This window comes from Vipera berus (assembly GCF_964194415.1).
Source record: "Vipera berus genome assembly, chromosome: 1".
NCBI classification, from domain to species: Eukaryota; Metazoa; Chordata; class Lepidosauria; order Squamata; family Viperidae; genus Vipera; species Vipera berus.
In genome coordinates, this window is record NC_138202.1 from 118,273,222 (window position 1) to 118,293,271 (window position 20,050).

General features: G+C 42.2%; 2 protein-coding genes across 3 annotated transcripts in view; one reads left to right on the plus strand and one right to left on the minus strand.

Moving 5' to 3' along the window:
- LOC308664891 (uncharacterized protein) overlaps positions 1 to 20,050 on the minus strand; it is a 58,891-nt gene that overhangs the window by 25,787 nt on the left and 13,054 nt on the right. The gene's annotated exons all lie outside the window — the stretch shown is intronic.
- Positions 9,674 to 10,305, plus strand: LOC308660531 (large ribosomal subunit protein eL18-like). The gene has a single exon (XM_081314935.1). It carries the CDS (start codon positions 9,698 to 9,700, stop codon positions 10,274 to 10,276), a length of 579 nt encoding a protein of 192 aa, XP_081171061.1. The 5' UTR covers positions 9,674 to 9,697; the 3' UTR covers positions 10,277 to 10,305.

Sequence of the window (20,050 nt, forward strand, 5' to 3'; positions counted from 1 at the left end):
TGATGTACAGCCACAGATTAGATGCAGTCTCAGAGTCCCTTGAAAAATTGTTGCCAAGTTATTTTAATGTGACAGAGGGAGAAAATTATTAAATTCATGGAATGACTTACATTTATGTATTTAATTTAATTTGATTTATATTTCATTGACATTTAATGCAATTTTCTGGGTACCCTGGCCTGCCCATTAACCGGAGTACTATTTCAAGTGCAGTTAAGTGCAGTCCTCTGCTGGATAAAGGTTGCATCCAAATTTAGTTTAATTTGCTTGTTAAATTTATATCCTGCCTTTTCTTCAGTTGTTCATGTACATAGTACCCCTTCCTCCCATTGTCCCAACAACCTGGACTGAGAGAGATTGACTAGCCCAAGGTTACCTAATGAGCTTCCAGGCAGAATAGAAAACAGAATACACAATGCAGAAAAACAGACTTGGAAGGGGCCTTGGAGGTCTTCTAGTTCAACCTCTGCCCAAGCAGGAGGTCCTCTACTAGAATCTGATTCTCTCCACTTCCACTCTTGAACATCACCTTGAGCCCAGCACCACACTTGTATGTCTGATCATTGATTCCACTTTGGTCTTTCTTGCTGGCTATATAATCTGAAACCTCCGTCAGTGCCCCTGTTCATAATTCAGAGGATTTCACCAGAGCTTCAGCTGTCAAATGTTTAGGGTAAACATATCCAGGCTGGAAAAATCTGTAATGACCAGAGGTTTCTTTATCTTTTTATTACTGTGTTGGTGGTGATCTGAAGTTTTGCAGTGGTAGGTCTAGCAAATGTTATTTCTGCCTCATATTGTCAAATTCCTATAATATTGTTACTGCTCATATTGAAAGGCCAAGATCTCTAGATCCCCTAGATCCAGCCTATTTTTCCAGAATGAGATGGTTGTGTTTACCATGACAGCATCACTGATGATCATTTAGAGATCTTACATCATTCCTTGATTTATTGTAGAATGTGTATCCTGATAAAGGCTCCAGGAGGTTTACATAAGAAAAAGTACACTAACCATTTAAAATGCCACTGTACTCCTATACTTTCATTAATTCAGACCCTTATTACCTGATTAATTTAACTTCCAACCAGAATCCAATTCTATTCACCAAAACAATATAGCAAAATGAAAAGAGATGGTCCAATCCCACCACTAGTGCCTAAATGCCTGTCTGCACAGGACCATTCTCAAAAGTTTTGTAGAAGCCAGGCTGGGCTAAGCTATTCCCTTATATTTGGGCCACCTATGAGAACATCTTCCCCTAGCTCCCCATTCCCTCAACCATTTGAAATAAATATATAGGACAGCCAATTCCAGTTCTGAAAGACAGTTCTGAAAGCAAGCAAGAAACAAGACATATAGAACTTTATAGATTTAACCTTTTGGCTACCAATACTGTACAGTAATTGCAGTTAGGCTGCTAAGCCAGCTGTCCCTGCCAGTAACCAAACTGCTACATTTTGAACCAATGGCAATTTCTAGCTCATATGAAACGAAACGTCACGCGGACGATTGCAGTAGTCTAATTGTGTGGTGATAAGGGCATGAGTCACTGTCCGAATGAGTTTGTGGAGTGAGCAACTGAAGGAGCAACAGTTAAACATGGGTGAAGTTTCATCTTTCCATTAAAGTTGAATGGTGTATGAGTAAGTAGATTTGATTGTTAAACAGATCTTGCCATCTAAAAGTAATGACCTTGATGCTAACCAGCTCAGTGGCCCCAGTGAGGATGATTGTTGGATGTCTGCTATTCCTTTCTCATGTTTTTTTTACAAAGGAAATTCCATACGTCTGCTGGATTGCGGATTCCAGAATTCCATGAAAATGAGCCCCTCTGATACAAGTGAGCTTCACTGCCAGGTAAGCAGAGAGGATTCAGCTGCACATCCCATTAAACCAATGGAAGAAAATCGTTTGTTATGACTAACCTCAGCTGGAGCAGGGCGCTAATGTGATTAATCTGTCAAAGCTTTAATTGCCAATTAAACCTATTCTCGACTACTATCAGGAAGATGCCTGAGAGATCTGAGGCTGTACAGGCAGCGCAGATGTGTTGCTGCCTTCACTGTAGCAGGCAGATGAAGAGGAAACTTAAAAGTGGCTTTTCCAAACAGATGTTTGCCATCTCCGGGTGAGACTCTTGTGTTTTCAGTAGGAATGCAAGCAATTGGAAGTTAGTGCTAGATTGGGTTCATCATTGCCAAATTATGATGTAGTTTGCTGGGGTTTCGCTAGACTTAAAATGGCTTCTTCACTGGGTCTCTGAATGCTTGGGTAACCGTTTTATGGCAATGCAGAAGAATGGACAACCTGTGACCCTTGAGACAATTGTGACCTCCCCATGCCCCCCAAAGGTCTCTTTCACCACTCACAGGGAGGGAAGAAATTATAATGGAAGCTTTAACTTCAATACCTGCCAAAACAACAACAACAAAAAATAAATGCATCATCCGAAATCCTGCAGAACCATAGCTCTTTTGGGACAGGACACGACTTGTTCCCATCTACTCATCTGCTGGCCCTGCTGCTAACATTAAATGGATCCCGAGCCACCCATCTCTGGTTTCAGTGTTTTGTATGGACTAAGTTACTATGGTTACCAAATAAACTATGATTTAAACCAAGATTGGCTTAGTATGTCTAAACTCAGTGTCTGTTTTGGTTTCTGGTCTGAAATAAAAGTGTCAGTACATCTTTCAAAGCAGGCGTTTCTCTAACTATGCTGGAAACTGAGCGTGTTCATTTTTGGAGTCATTTTGTGAAGTTGCTATAATAAGAAATAAGATTCTGTTTTGCTAAACTTGAGAAAGAAAATATTTCAAAATAGCCTTTCCTTCTGGCAATGAGTGGCAGGCTGATTAAATTTGAACATGTTTTCTTACATTTTAAGAAACCATCCCTTTTCCTTATGGAGAATCAGAAAATATACCTTCACTGCAATCTTTTTAATATAGAAATATTTCCCATTTAAATGAGCAATTCAGTTAAAAGAAAAACTTCCCATTTGAATCAATCTGATTTAAAAATGGAAAGGAGGGCTTACGTGGAAGGAGAGATGGGGTGGTGATGCTGTCCAAGGAACAGAAGGAAGGGCCGGGACTTTATCTGGCTCTAACTATACCTATAGCAATACTCAGAAGCCTGCCACCTAAGTTAATTGCTCCCCACGTAGATTATAAAATTGTTAGATACTGTATACATGGCTGTTGTGACAGGACCCATGCAGAAAAGGCTACTTTTAATTCAGAATGCCAAGTGATGCTTGTAGCTGGTTCAGTGCTGGCCTGAGAAACAGATCAGGATTAGTTCATGAGATCAGGGAGGAACCTGAGGCTTCAGGTGAGGCACGAGAAAGCATAGTGATCCCCGCTGAAGTGACAAAGGGAAAAAAGAGCCTTGATCTCACGGCACTCCCAAATTTCACAAGGCCCTTGCAATTATTATCTTCATTGTCACCACCATCACATATCTTCCTGATCATTCAGAGCAGCTCTTTCTCAATTCTCTTTCCTCCCTGTTCTCTACTGACATGGGAACAGTTCTATTCAAAGGTAGCAAAAGTCAGCTAATTGAGTTCCTCAAAGCCACATAGAAATGCCCTGAGATTAGAGACATCACACGAGTGAGGGCAACTCGTTCCATTGGGTGGCCATCAACTTTGATACACCACCCTGCTCTCATTCCCCTCTCTGGGGTAGCTTTGGGTCTACTGATCCCACCACTACTTCCTGCCTGCAGCCATGGACTCAACTGTGTGCTTTACCACCCAACGTAGTTACTTGATTAGATTTCCTGGTTCTGTCCGTGATGCCATCGTGTATGAAAAAAAAATCACGGAAATCAATAATTCTGAACAGGCTTCCTTTTTCTTAGCATGTTTGTTCAGATATTTCAGCGAGTAGTGAGACTTCCCCCTAGGTAGGGATGTGTGTGAGTAAGCATGCAAGCTTTGGTTAGGCAGCTTCTGGACTGCAGATGTTGCAGAATTTGGAGTGGGACAACTCGCTGTGGGACAATTTAATGATTCAATTTAGTTACTGTATTTAAAATAACTCATTTTAATTTTAGTCATTCACATTTCATTCTGTCCCTCCTTTTGCATCCTTTCTTTAATGCTTCTATTCCACCTTTGCTTTGATATTAGTGTAATTCTTGTCCCGCGGCGAGTTAGCCATGGCAAGTTGGCTGTGATGAGTTGGCCATAGTGAGTTGCTGTGGCAAGTTGGCCGCAGTGAATTGTCATAGACACTGCTGAATTTCAGCTTTCAACAGTCCCTGAATATCTAGCCCATTTGATCAGAGTACAGCAATAAACCTGGACATGAGTATATGTTACTAAGGAAGCCCCACTAAACTTCCATATTCGGGCTGCCTTTTATAAAAACCTCAGTCTTAACGGGCTCCAGAGGTTGTAACATTCACCATTAAGTTGAACTGAGCAACATCTATGGCTTTAGTTACTTGCTGCCCAACTGACCCCATCTTGCTAAAAAGCAAATGAGGCTTTGTCAAAACCCAGGCTCTGCTTTCCTATTCCATTCCTAGAGTGTATAAACCCTTCTCTTAAACTCCACTCCCCACTTTGTTACAAACAGTTACTAAAAATCTTACAGTGGGGAAAAAAAAGGGGGGGGGGAGAGGAAAAAAGGGGTAGAAAAAGCCTGCTGGGACAGGCATGAGCTGGTCACTGCAGTCACTCCCAGAATTATCCTCAACCCCTCTCAGAGAACCAGCTGTTGAACTCCCAGCTGTTGAGCTTCCCAGCCACAATACAGGTCAGAATAAAGATATATGAAAACAAGACAAGCCATCCCTCCAAAGAGCAATTTGAAGTCCAATGCTTTAAATAATTGGTTTAACCCAGACAAGAAGTTTGAAGTTGAGCTGCAGGTCATTTTCCTTAGCATCCTCTCAGTCCTTAAACCCAAATATTTGAAGAATGTTTCTGAATATGTTAATTTATCCTGCTTCAATCCTTTCTTTTCTGGAGACACAATACAAATGGAAATCCAAAGGATGACCAAATTTTCTCAGCAGTGGGATCTTGCCTATTCAATTCTTTTTGCAAAAAGGCTCGCAAAAAAAATGTTGCCATTTTTTTTCCAGTTTGGAGCAGCACATTCTTTTCATCCAGTTACTTAAACAAGCTAAACAACTTTCCCAGGTTCAGCCTGACACTGTGAAAATTCTTAGCCAAAAAGATAATAACAACAACAACAACAACAATAATAATATAGTTGGAAGGGACCTTGGAGGTCATCTAGTCCAACCCCCTGCTCAGGCAGGAAACCCTATACCATTTCAGACAAATGGCTGTCCAGTCTCTTCTTAAAAACGTCCAGTGTTGGAGCATTCACCGCTTCTGCAGGCAGATCGTTCCACTGGTTCTTCTGGGTGACTTGGGGTGAATCTGTCTTTCAGCTCAGCTTCTTCACTGATTGATGGAATACAATAAGCCTTACATGGAGGCAGCTGGGAGAAAAAGATGTGGAGTCCAATACTTTGCGTTTCTGCAGAAAATGCAAGTTATTATGCAAGAATACAAACACGCTTCTTCATTGTTCACGCTTATATAAGTTTTGCTCAAGCAAACCTTCCTCACCTCAAATTGTAGACCTATGAAGGCTGATTTTAAGGTTCTTTAGTGGAAGACATAATGTATTTGCCCACATGCAGAGGCCCACCATCATATACAAGAACAAAATAGGCATTTGATGACCAGCTTTACATATAGCATAGGTCTTGTGTATTTAATCATGATATATAGAAAAACCATCATTAATATAGTAATGTATAAGAACCATAGGGGCTGAATTCACCACACATTAAGCCCAAACAAGAAAACCACTGTACATCATGGCTGGGAATAATGTGGGAATTGATGTTATATTTCATACCATGGAATTTTTATAGAATTGTTTTGAGCTAATGCTAGCACAATGCAAATGAATTTGTGCTAAGCTGTCTGGGTGGATCCTTCCCAATCAGATGCACACTGGATGCTTTGGAGTACAACTGGCATTATCCCTAACCAGCCTGGGAGTTATAGTATATCCAGAGAGACTATGATTGGATATGGGTGGGTAGAGGTGAGGTTTCCAGAGCGGCCTCAGCAATCTGAATTGGAGACCTGCATGGAGATGACATGAGAAGAAATTAAGAAAAGCTGGGGAAGCTTATTCTGATATTCAGTTTTCTATCAGTCTCAGTTCCTACCTCATTCATTGTGTACACGGCAGCACAGAGATAAAAGCCTGTGTCACTTGCCTGAAGACTTAGCAGATCCAAATGCATTTTATCTTTTTTTGCGTCCTTCCACTTTGCTTTCAGCCTCTCCTTCTTAGTGCTATCTTGAAGTTCACTGCCGAAAGTGGAAAGGTACCCAAGGACTTCCAGCTCTGTCTTCTCAGGCAATTGGCGATACAAAAAAATGTTGTAGCCTGCATCATCCACAGAGCAACTGAAGGAAATATTTTTCCCAGTTGAGCCATTGACGAAGTTTGGAGTCTGGGTCACTGTCACGGCAGAGCCACTACCTATAATTGCTGAAGAAGGAGAAAGAGAAAAAAAATCAGCCGAGGAAGCTAGAGATGAGCCCAAGAGACTCTGAAAGAATTAGGTCAAGGGAGGACAGTGAATTCTGAAGGAAAATGGGGCTCTGATGAAGGAAGGGGCCCAGGCCCCTTTCAGGGCACTTACTGCACCAGAAGGCCAGGAGGGCAAGGGAGAAGCGGAGTCCGGGGAGCCCAGAGCAGGAGTGAAGAGGCGCTGCGGCCATCTCAGCCTGGGGCTGCTACTGTAGCAGCTGGATAGAGATCAGAAGCTGCTGGGTTTCCGGTCACGTGCTGGCAATGTGGCTGCAAGGGTGGAATAGCCTGGGCCCTGCTGGTGGGAACCGGATGCCCAGACCCTCTTCAGGCCTTTGCACCTGAGTTCAGGCAGGAAAGCAGTGCAGTGGCTGGGCAAAAATGGGGGGGGGAACCATTTGCCTTCTCTTTCTCTTTCTCTCTCTCTCCCCCTCCCTCCCTCTCTCTTCCTCCCTCCCTCTCTCTCTCTCTCTGTGGAGAGTTTCTGCTGCTTGGAAAAAGAAGCTGCTGGAGAGGAGCTGATTTGCTACATCTGCGGGCTGGGCTGTAGTTTTAAGGGCAAAGTCATTCATACTTTCAGTTGTGATGGTTCTATGTACCAAGCCAAAAGTCATTCTATGATTTTATTTGACTTTGAATGCAGCTCCCGATGCCCTTATTTTGAGCATTTTCTCTTTTCTGGCATCATGAGCAACTGTGTTTCTAGTCTTTAAGGCTGCAAAAATAAGGTTGAAGATGCACAAGTGATGGCATCTTGGTGCATAAGATGGAGAGGTTGCAGCTGCAGCTCTTTTTCATTCATGCAGAGTGTGCAGTGCACATCCAAAGGGGGCAGCGCTTCAATGGCCGGGTTGCACCCACCACTTTGACACTGTTGACTTCCATCTGCAGACACCCCTGCGCATCTGTGCTTATCTTCAGCAATTGGTTCAGGTTTGAAAGTGTTGAACTTCTTGGCACCCGTATTTATATTTTGCATGAATTGCATAGCTTCCCACTTGAGGTTTTCATACTCTACATTCATAGACAGGAAACAAAGTTTTGAGAAGAAGAGGCATTTGCATGGTAAAGTGCTAAATCCACATTCCAAAGCACTTGGAGAGGTCAAGGAGTGGCAAAGGGAAAATAGCTTCTCTATGTGTCTCTACTGAACAGTCCCTCAATTGCAACTGCTGCTCAGCTGCTGAATGCCCCCCAGAAACTGTCCAGGGAATGATAGGAAAGAGTGTGTCCAAACCAGACTAAAGTGGCCAATAAGATGATGGGCTAATGTCACCCAATGGGGTCAACTGACTTCAGCACCAATTGGCCAGTGAAATATGTCAGAATGTCCAACAGGAAAACTACTGAGCCTTGTTAGCGGTTGAAACTGGAAGGCACTACTGTTAAATCAGAACAATTAAGGAATATTTTAGGTTGCTTCAGGCATGGGCAGAAGATTAGATGAACATGACATGGCAGAAAAAAAGAGATTGCTGGAACATGTTGGTCCCATGGTCAGGTGCAAGCAGGGAAAGACTACGCATAGAACAGCCTTTATGGGATTGGTGGGCAGTTAGGCTTGAAAAAAGTCTTCCCTAGAATAGAATAGAATAGAATAGAATAGAATAGAATAGAATAGAATAGAATGGAATGGAATGGAATGGAATGGAATGGAATGGAATGGAATGGAATGGAATGGAATGGAACGGAACGGAACAGAACAGGATAGTAACTGGAAGGGACCTTGGAGGTCTTTTATTCCATCCCTCCGCTCAAGCAGGAGAAGCTATACCATCTCAGAGAAGTGACTGTCCAGTCTCTTCTTAAAAACCTCCAGTGATGGAGGGCCCATGATTTCTGGAGGCAAGCTGTTCCACTGGTTAATTGTCCTCACTGTTAGGAAGTTTCTCCTTAATTCCAGGTTGCTTCTCTCTTTGATCAGTTTCCAACCATTGTTTCTTGTCCTGCCCTCTCGTGCCTTGGAGAATAATTTGACCCCCCTCTTCTTTGTGGCAGTCTCTCAAATATTGGAATACTGCTATCATGTCACCCCTAGTCCTTCTTTTCTTTAGACTAGCCAAATCAAAGTCCTGCAGCTATTCTTCATATATTTTAGTCTCCAGGCCTTTGATCATCTTAGCTGCTCTTCTCTGAACTTTTTCCAAGGTCTCAACATCTTTTTTTGTAGTGTGGTGACCAAAATTGGTTGTAGTATTCCAGGTGTGGTCTCACTAGGGTTTTATAAAGCGGTACTAATACTTTGCATGATCTTGATTCTATGCTTCTGTTTATACAACCCAGGATTGTATTAGCTTTTTTGGCTGCTGCTGCACATTGCTGGCTCATAGTCAAGTGATTGTCTACTAGGACTCCAAGGTCCCTCTCACAGTTACTATTTCTGAGCCAGGTCTCACCTAATCTGTACTTATATCTTTGACTTTTCCTGCCTAAATGTAAAACTTTGTTTTTCTCCACATTAAAACTCATTTTGTTGGATAGGCTCATTGTTCAAGTTTGTCAAGATCTTTTTGAATCCTGAGCTTGTCTTCTGGGGTGTTGGGTATTCCTGCCAGTTTAATATCATCTGCAAATTTGATGAGTTCCTCTTCTACTCCCTCGTCTAAGTCACTGATGAAGATATTGAAGAGTACTGGGCCTAAGACGGAGTCTTGTGGTACCCCATTGCTTACTTCTCTCCATGTGGATGTAGTACCATCGAGGACTACTGGTTGAGTACGGTTTGTCAGCCAGCTACAAATCCATTTGGTGGTGATGTTGTCTATTCCATCTTTTTCTAGCATACCAAGCAATAGATTGTGGTCTACTTTGTCTAATGCCTTACTGAAATCTAAGCATACTACATCCACAGCATTTCGCTGGTCTACTAACTCGGTCACTTTATCAAAGAATGAAATAAGATTGGTTTGGCATGATCTGTTTTTAACAAACCCCTGCTGGCTACCAGTTATAACTTTGTTTGCTTCTAGTTGTTCGCAGATCTGTTTTTTATAATAATAATAATAATAATAATAATAATAATAATAATAATAATAATAATAATAATAATAATAATAATAATAATAATAATAATAATAATGCTCTTTCTTCCGGCGGTTGTCGACGCCACCATGGGAATTGACATTCGCCACAACAAGGACCGTAAGGTTCGGCGTAAGGAGCCCAAGAGTCAGGATATTTATCTTCGTCTCTTAGTAAAGCTCTACAGATTCCTGGCTCGCCGGACCAATGCCAAATTCAACAAGGTGATACTCAAACGGCTATTCATGAGCCGCACCAACCGGCCTCCATTGTCTGTGTCGCGGTTGATCCGTAAAATGAAGCTCCAAGGGCGGGAGAACAAAACAGCCGTCGTGGTGGGCACAGTGACGGATGATGTTCGCATCCAGGAAATTCCCAAACTGAAGATTTGTGCCGTCAGAGTCACACAGGGAGCCTGCCGACGCATCCTGAAATCTGGAGGCCAGATCATGACTTTTGACCAGTTAGCCATGGCTGCCCCTAAAGGCCAGGGAACTGTTTTGCTTTCTGGACCCAGAAAGGCCCGCCAGGTTTATCGGCATTTCGGCAAGGCTCCTGGTACCCCCCACAGCCACACTAAGCCATATGTCCGATCCAAGGGGTGGAAATTTGAACGAGCTCGAGGTCGCCGTGCCAGTCGAGGCTACAAAAACTTGAATGTTTCATAAAAAATGTAAAGCCCGGTATAAGTCTATTAAATAATAATAATAATAATAATAATAATAATAATAATAATAATAATAAGAATAAGAATAAGAATAAGAATAATAATAATAATAATAAGAAGAAGAAGTTGGAAGGGACCTTGGAGGTCATCTAGTCCAACCCCCTGCTCAGGCAGGAAACCTTATACCATTTCAGGCAAATGGCTGCCCAGTCTCTTCTTAAAAACCTCCAGTGTTGGAGCATTCACCACCTCTGGAGGCAGGTTGTTCCACTGGTTAATTGTTCTAACTGTCAGGAAGTTTCTCCTTAGTTCTAGGTTGCTTCTCTCCTTGATTAGTTTCCATCCATTGCTTCTTGTCCTGCTTTCAGGTGCTTTGGAGAATAGCTTGACTCCCTCTTCTTTGTGGCAGCCCTTGAGATATTGGAACACTGCTATCATGTCCCCCCTCATCCTTCTCTTCATTAAACTTAGACATACCCAATTCCAGCAACCGTTTCTTATGTTTTAGTCTCCAATCCCCTGATCATCTTTGTTGCTCTTCTCTGTACCCTTTCTAGAGTCTTGACATCTTTTTTACATCGTGGTGACCAAAACTGGATGCAGTATTCCAGGTGTGGCCTTATCAAAGCATTGTAAAGTGGTATTAGTACTTCACTTGATCTTGAATCTATCCCTCTGTTAATGCAGCCTAGCACTGTGTTGGCTTTTTTGGCAGCTGCAGCACACTGCTGGCTCATATTGAAGTGATTGTCTACTAGGACTCCGAGATCCCTCTCACAGTTACTACTATTGAGCAAGGTACCACCTATACTATACCTGTGCATTTGATTTTTCCTGCCTAAATGTAGAACCTTAGTTTTTTCACCATTGAATTTCATTTTGTTAGATAGTGCCCAGTGTTCGAGTCTGTCCAGATCCTTCTGTATCTTAAGCCTATCTTCTGGAGTATTGGCTATTCCTGCCAGCTTGGTGTCATCTGCAAATTTGATGAGTTCCCTTTTCTAGGATCTTCCCGGGTATTGATGATTGGTCTGTAGTTTCCTGGATCTGTTTTTTTCTCTCTCCTTTCTTGAAGATGGGAACCACATCAGCCCTTTTCCAATCCTTAAGTAGTTCCCTGGTGCTCCAGGATTTTTTAAAGATATGGGACAATGGTTCTGAGATAACATTTGCCAGCTCCTTCAGAACTCTGGGATGTAATCTGTCGGGTACTGGTGATTTATATTCATCAAAGTCGGATAGGTGTTCTCTTACCATTTTCTTGCTTATTTTAATTTTTGTTTGTAGTTTGCCTTTTGCAGTATTTTTTTTGGGTATGTTGTGCTATAATTTCTTTTTGTGTGAAGACTGATGCAAAGAATGAGTTAAGCAGCTCTGCTTTCTCCCTGTTAATTAAGAGATCTGGGATTTATTTGTTTGTTTGATTGATTATGAGCCATCAAGTCAGTGTTGATTCTTAGTAACCATGATCCCCTTCAGAATAATCTATCCCCAACATGGCCCTTCTGGTCTTCCAGGTGCGCATCTATCAGTGTTGTAACTGAATCCTTCCACCTTGCTCCTAAAGTCTCTTTTCTTCCATCTTCCCTGCATTATAAGCTTGAGAGGTAAGTCTTCATATAATGTCTGAAATACTATAATCTGAACCTGGTCATTTGTGCATTGAGTGAGAACTCTTATTTGTTTTATGACCCATTTTTGTTGTCTTGGTTTTCTACAGTATTCTCAGTAATCTTTTCCAACACCAACATTCAAAAGTGTCAATGCTCTTCCTGTCATGCCTCTTCAAAATCCAACCTTTCATTACATGGACTGTTACATGGAATACCACAGCTTGCATGATTCTGATTGTTACAGAAATAGTTACCTCATAGCTTGCGAATATTTTTCCAAGGCCTTTATAGTTCTTAGTCTGTGGTGTATTTTTTGACTGATGGTTCCTTTATCGTCGATGATTGATCCTAAAAGGAAGAAGCAATCTATCACGTCCATATCTTCATTGTCAAGGAGAATTTTTTAACCTACAGAAAAAACAATTCAAGTGAGAGATGGTGGCATTCTTCAGAATGAGTCAGATAGAACCATAGACAATAGGATGAGAAACAATAGATTAAAATTACTAAAAAGGAGATTCAAGCTAGACATCAGAAGGAATTTCCTGATTATACGAGCTGTTTGCCAGTGGAACAGGCTGCCAAATGTAGTAGTTAATTCTGTTTTGCTGGAGGACTTCAAGTAGGTATTGGGTGGTCATCTTTCAGAGATGTTGTTGTGGATCTATGCTGGGCAGGGGTTGGAATTGATGAACCCCTAGGGTTCCTTTTGTTATTCTCCCATTATGGAGAAAATGAAAATGAATACTTTGACTATGCCCAGAGGCACATTGTACATGCTAGAAAAGGATGCAGTTGCAGCCACTTTTTTTGGTTCAGATATATTTCTGACCTCACCACAAACTTGCCTACTGCTGAACTTAGATAAACCTAGCCTGGAGAGAGATTGAATTACAGGGCTGCTTGCTTATCTTTGTGGAAGTTTCCTTATTCCCCAGATCATTATTGCCCAATGATATTGTACACCTCTGTTGAAAAATTTTCATTGCATAAAGTAAAACTTACAAGCATAGAAATGTATGCTTACTATTTTTAGATAATTCTGCTACAGCGAGGACTCATGACTTGAGCTTGTCAGCTGAATTAAAATTCTGCTTCTCTTCTTTCCTTCTTTACCCAGGTAATTTGTATGCAGTCTTAAACCTTTTTGCCCTTGATGGGTTTACAGTTTTTCATTATTTTATTTTATCCTTTCACCCACAGTGTCTTTATTTGATTGGTTTGCCCAGTTGCCTAATGCCACTGATGCATAGTTTGATCAGAGTCTTGGCCACAGCTGGAATGAGGGAATGGTGATGACCCTGAATTGAATTGTCCCTATGCAGACTCTTTCTATCCATGAATCCTTGGTTTTCAGAAGAACTCTGAGAGATGAAGAGATGCTTGGAGTGCTGGAAGGCAAATCTGATTGACCATGAGTAAGAACCTTTCTCAAGGGTTACCTTGTAATGATAAGAGTGGCAAATCATAATGAGTCTTCTGTTCTTATTGTATGTGTAAATAATTATCTGGGGCTTTGTTTAAGATGACTTGGTAATTCCTCAGGAAGAATGGGCTGGAAGAACATCTACATTATTGCTGTGAAGTCTGTTCTAGGAATCAGTCAGATAAAGTCACTCAGTTCTATTCTGAGCTAGATTCTGGATGTGCAGATTCCATAGAGTTGACTTAGGCATGTTCTAGCATAGTTCTCTGGAATGGGTTAAAGCCATTCCTCTGTTGGCCCTGAGGAAGTGGATATGATCCTTGAGGCTGTGAGCATGGCCACCTGCATATTAGATCCATGCTTCTGGTTGGGCAAGGCCTCCCAGGAGAAAGCATGTGGGAGGATCAAGATGGTGGTGAATGCTTCTGTGTGTGTGTGGGATTCTGCTGGACTTAAAAGGCAGTGATCTGTCTCCTCCACAAAAGTCCATTCTTGGATTCTGTGGGATTGAATAATTATACTCCAGAAGTCCCTGAAGGAAATGAATTATCTGAATTCAGACTGGGATACAATATCAAAGTGGCATTAATTAGACTTGTATGTTATGCTTGGTGGTACCAAGTTGGAGTGGTGCATCTATCCTGTCCCTTCATGATCTCTCAGCAGCTGTTAATACTGTTGATCATGGTATTCTTCCAGAGTGGTTTGGGAGTTAAGAATTGGAGGCATGTGTTATAGTGATTCTCCTCCTTCCTTCATGGGTGGTTCAAGCTGTGTCGGTAAAGGAGGAGGAGAACCTTGTTTTGTGGAATTCCTCAGATCTCTACAGTCTCTCCACTCCTATCCAACATCTTTATGATACAACTGAGGGAGATCATTTCTTAGTACAGGACTCGATATCATTGGTATGCACATGATACATTTCCATTCTGGGCTGACCAGCCAATATCAACAAGGTTCTTTGTCAGAGTGTCTAGAGGTTGTGAGGGTCTGATGGGAAAGATCAGGCTTCAGCTTAACCCAAGCATGATTGAAAATGGCTGTGGGTTTTTTGGGTTCCCCAGTTCTGGCAACTTTCCATCTTTATTTCTGGATGGGGTTGTACTCCCTCAGACAGAAATGATGAACAATTTGGCAATCTTGTTAGATGCTCAGCTCCTGGTGGAAAAGCAAGCAACAGTCATGTCTAAGAGGATCTTCAGGGATCCTTAGTGCTTCCTGAGCTTGGTAAGGGTTTTTTTTTTTGGCAGATGTTTCATTACTCAAACTAGGTACTATCATAAGTGCTAGCAGGGAGATTCCCTCCACTCCCTGCTATGTTATCTAGTTTGGATAAGGAAACATTTGCAAGAAAATAACGTAAGTTCAGAGAGCACCAAGGACCTCTCATTTCAATCCTGAGCTATGAATATTCTCTATCGCTAAGAGCATATTTTCACCTATCCATCTTATGTACCCACATTACTCATTCCTATATCTGGAGGTCTTGGTCACCTCTCAGTTAGATTTCAACATGAGCTGCCCTTGAAAACTACCCAATAGCTGCTGTTGGTCCAGAATGCAGAAGCCTGAGTAGTTATGGGAATACCACTGTTCAACCACATAATGTTAGTACTCTGCGAGCTGGTTTGACTCCCTATAGCTGTGGTGGCGAACCTATGGCACGCGTGCCAGAGGTGGCACGCAGAGCACTTTCTGTGGGCACGTGCGCCGTCGCCCCAGTCCTAGGCCTTCAGCTGGGTTTTATAAAACCTTTTCGCTTTAGGTCTCTGCTGGCGTGTGCAAAAAAAAAAGGTTCAATTAATCAATTTTAACTTCTCACGGGGAAAAAAGATCTCGCAAAGTTGGAATTGATTGATTGAACTTTTTAGTCCCAACCAGTCTGGAGTACCTCAGGGATCACCTGCTGCCAGCATCAACTTCCCTCCGCCCTGTGCGTTCCCACAGAAAGGGCCTCCTCAGGGTGCCACCGGTCAGAGAATGTCGTCTGGTGGCCCCCAGGGGGAGGTCCTTCTCTGTGGGCGCCCCGGATTTATGGAATCGGTTGCCGGTCGAGCTCCGGATGGCGCCCGACCTTCGCTCCTTCTGACGCGATCTGAAGACGCACTTATTCGAACAAGCCGGCCTGGCCTGATGGGGGGGATGGGTTTGGGATTTTATTGTTGTTTTTTAATATATGTATTTACTGTTTGAGTTTGGGCATTGTATTTAATTCTTTTTTAACTTTTGTATTTTTGTATTTTTATATACTTGCCCTGTTCACCGCCCTGAGTCCTTCGGGAGAAGGGCGGTATATAAATAAAAATATTATTATTATTATTACCACTGCACTCATGCCCATCCAGTGGTCCATGCCCACCCAATTGGCCACACCCACCCAATGGGCCAAGCCCACCCGGCACCCGATGATACATAAGTGGGTTTTGGATTGTAGTTTGGGCACTCGGTCTCTAAAAGTTTCGCCATCACTGCCCTATAGGCTTCTGGAGGCAATTCAAGGTACTAGTCATTTACCTATAAAGCTCTTCATGGCACAGGACCATGGTATCTGCAGGACGGCCTGTCTGTTCATTCTATAGGATATGGTAGGGTAGGCATGCTTCACATCCTCTCTATGAAATATAGGGCCATCTAACAGGTTCCACGATGTGTGACTGCTCTGCTGCAGTGTTTACTCTTTAAAATTGTTTAACCTCATAATTGGAATCTCTGATCCTGGATGGTCCCAATCACGTTGGCTTTTGCAATGGTATGCGGGAGTGACCTTGAGAGATAGGGCAAAGAGAAGCAGCCAAGGGAATGGTCAGATAAATGGGAGCTTAACCCACAGCAGGAATGTTGGTGGGACAAATGATTCGGAAGAGATCCTCCCTAATCTTGGGGGCCGTAAAGAGAGAAGGGAGCATGGCCACCTGCAGGGAGAAATGCTCTCTCAGACTTTCAATATTTTGTTAATGTAACCATACCGTAAAGTAGAATTAGCTCATCTGACTGTGTTTCCTGCCTGGTTTACCTCACATGCCTGACAGCCTTTTATAAGGCCTTGAAAACTTAATTGTTCCTCCAAGCATTGGGCCAAAGCTTTAAAAGAGCCTGATTTTGGATTGGAGTATGTTCTGATTGTCTCAGTTATGTTACACTGCAAACTTTTTATGTTTTGTTAGGGGCCCTTTGCTTTATTTTTTTTTTACCATATGTAACAACCCTGAAGGGACGTGGTGGCTCAGTGGGTTAGGATGCTGAGCTTGTCGATCAGAAGGTCGGCAGTTTGGCTGGTCGAATCCCGAGTGCTGCATAACAGAGTGAGCGCCTGTTACTCGTCCCAGCTTCTGCCAACCTAGCAGTTCGAAAGCACGTAAAAATGCAAGTAGAAAAATAGGGACCACTACGGTGGGAAGGTAACAGCGTTCCGTGCGCCTTTGGCGTCTAGTCATGCCGGCCACAAGACCACGGAGACATCCTCGGACAAGCGCTGGCTCTTTGGCTTTGAAACGGAGATGAGCACTGGCCCCTAGAGTTGGAAACGACTAGCACGCATGTCCGGGGGAACCTTTACCTTTACCTTTTTAACAACCCTGAATTGCTTTTGGGCAAGTTGAATGGCCATATAAAACATTTGAATAAAATGGAACAAAATGATAGGGCTCCTAAAGGCTGATATTTATTTTTCATTTTTATTTGGTCACCTGTCTCACAAGTTGTAACTCTAGGCAGCATACAATAACAAGCCGTAAGGCATCAATATTGAAAATACTCTGCAATTTTTTTAAAAAACAACCCAGTAATAATATTATTAAAAGGCTATGATTAAAAGACTAGGAGAAAACATTAAATGTTAATGTACCCACCTCATTCAATCGCCATTTCCCTAAGACACCCCCCCTCCACCAAAGCTTGTTGATACACAGGTTTTGAGGCTTCTGGAAGGACATCAGGTATGTCAAAGAGGTTGGCCATGGCTTTGCAATCGAAGTCTGAATAAACATTCAAAAGTGGTAGGCCTTTTGATTACCCAATTGTGCTTATCACACTGACTTTTTAAACTCTCCATGTGGATGCCCCTGAATCACATCCTGCAGTCCTACATTTGCTGTACAAGTTATTAAACATGCATCCTGCTTCACCCTGATGCCTCCTGGAATGCATCTTATTCTTCTGTTCTGAAACTCTCTAATTCTCCAAATTCATGTTCATTGGAAAGATTGCTCAGGGTTTTGCCACAACTATGAACCTTAATACAGGTAGTCCCTGACTTACAACTGTCCATTTAGTGACCGTTTGAAGTCACAACAGCACTGAAAAAGTGACTTATGACCGTTTTTCACACTTGCAACCATTGTAGCATCCCCACGGTCACAGGATCAAAATTTGGATGCTTGGTAACTGGTTCATAGCTATGATGGTTTCAGTGTCCCGGGGTCATGTGATCACCTTTAAAGCCTTCAGACAAGCAAAGTCAGTGGGGAAGCCAGATTCAATTAACAACCATGTTACTAATTTAACAACTGCAGTGATTCACTTAAGAGCTGTGGCAAGAAAGGTCATAAAATGGGGCAAAACACTTAACAAATGTCTTACTAGTGACATAAATGGTCGTAAGTCGACGATTACCTGTACAGTTCACATTCTAGCATGACCTATGCAGTCAGATACGTTGCTGAATCATTGAACGGGAATATTTCCCTTGTCTTCTTTTGCTCTTTTCATTACGCATCTTATCTTACCTACCTGATTTTTACGTCTCTTTGCATTTTCTAAAACCTGCTTGTTCATCTGGCATTTCTATTTCTATTTCTTTGTGTAAGGTTTAAACATAACTGCTTGCTCTAGGAATTAATACAATGGCTTGGTAATCTATATGTTCTTTTGCATCTTCCTCCTTTAATAGCAATATATATATACACCAATCTTTCCCAATTTTGAAGTTCTGTAGTTTCGTTCCACCTTTGTTGACACAAAACTGATAACTTTATTTATGTGTCAAATTTATATAGCCACCCACCTCACAAAACAAGTGACTCTGGGCAGCATGCAGCAAAGATTTTCTTCATCTTTAAACAATTCAGTGGGCATTTTATCTTCGCAAGATGCTTTCGCATGACTCGTTGACTTTGCTATGTCAGGGAAAGATTCCAATTTCCTCTGTTTCTCCGACTTTTTAATTCCAATCACACAAAGTAGGACGGTGAGACCTTGGCATAAAGGTGTTTGCAAATAATGTAATTTGTGTGTATGCATGATAATTACACAAATGATGAAAATCACATCATGTGCACGATGATGTCATCCTACAAATGAGGCAATTGCTGTTTCACTTGTATAATTCTATCACTGTGAAAATGATACTATTTGCATAATGACATCAGCACACAAAATGGCATAAATACTTCCTTATTAAACAACCTTCACAAATAATTTATATTCCCCAAATACTCCATGAAAATGCTTCAAATTCTTTTTTCATGTTGCAACTGTTGTCATTTTCCTCAGTGTCTTTTTTCCACTGCATTTGTAACAGGTGCATATACTTGCGTAACACAGATGTTGAATGGATATCCATTAATAACAATAGATATTATGATATTGTTTGCTGGCCTATACCTAAGCACATACTTACTGGGTTTTTGAATATCATTCACATGCCATTTCCTTGTATGTTTTTATTAGCTGAATAATCCTTCATGTACTGTAGTCATCTGACTTAAGTTGGCTATGCTGGTTCAATTAAGTTTATTTATTGGTAAAGCACCCACTGTAATATGCTTCATTTCCTCTTTGAAGATTTCTAGTTTTTCTTGGATCACGTTTCTCACACTCTGCATCCTAGATAAATATATTTGTACAAAATGGAAAAACTCCTGTTTCACTGCTTGCAATATTAGTGAGTAGATTTCCTTGTGGCTTTGATCAGGTTATATCACCCAGAAGCCCCTGGTGAATGTTCTGCCACAGTAAACAGGAATGCTTCCAACTTACATATAAATCAATGTGTGTGGCAAAAATAATTTATATTCCCTAAAATGAATTTGGGGAACAGGGTGTCCCATGATCTGGTATCCAAATGTATGTTATTTTTTAGCCATGCTGACAGCTAGTCCTCAGCTTACAATCATAATGGAGTCTGGCCATCACAGTCTTAACGCTTGTAAATTGGTTAGTCAGATGATTGACCAGATTTTTTTTTCAGACGTTAAACAAATGAGATGGTCGTTAAGCAAATGTGGTGGCTGTTAAGTGAATTCATGGATTGCCATGGCACATATTTTTGCCAAAAACTAATGCTTGGCAAAACCATCATAAAACATACTCATGTCACCACTGGATGCTGCAAGAGGCCATAAATGTGGCCATGTTGCTGAGTGCCAGAAGAGCAGTCACATGGCTGCAGGGGGTAGAGCAGTGGTGGTGAACCCATGGCACATGTGCCAGAGGCAGCAGTCAGAGCCCTCTCTGTGAGCATGTGCGCTGTCGCCCCAGCCCCACCTCCCCCCGTGGTCCCCTCCTCACCAGCAGCCCTTCCGGAGGAGAGTCGCCCCTGGGTGCGGCCTGTGCAGAGCAGCGCAGCCAAGGACATGGCAGTCGGGCAGCGAGGACAAGACTCCACCCTTGCGCTCTGTTGCATGCAGATGATGTTGTGGGGCGCTGGCAGAGGGCGTGGCCACCATGGCGCTGCTGGGCTGCCTGGGTGATCTGCTGCAGCAGGCTGTGGAGGTGGTGGGTGGCCCTGTGGGCGGGG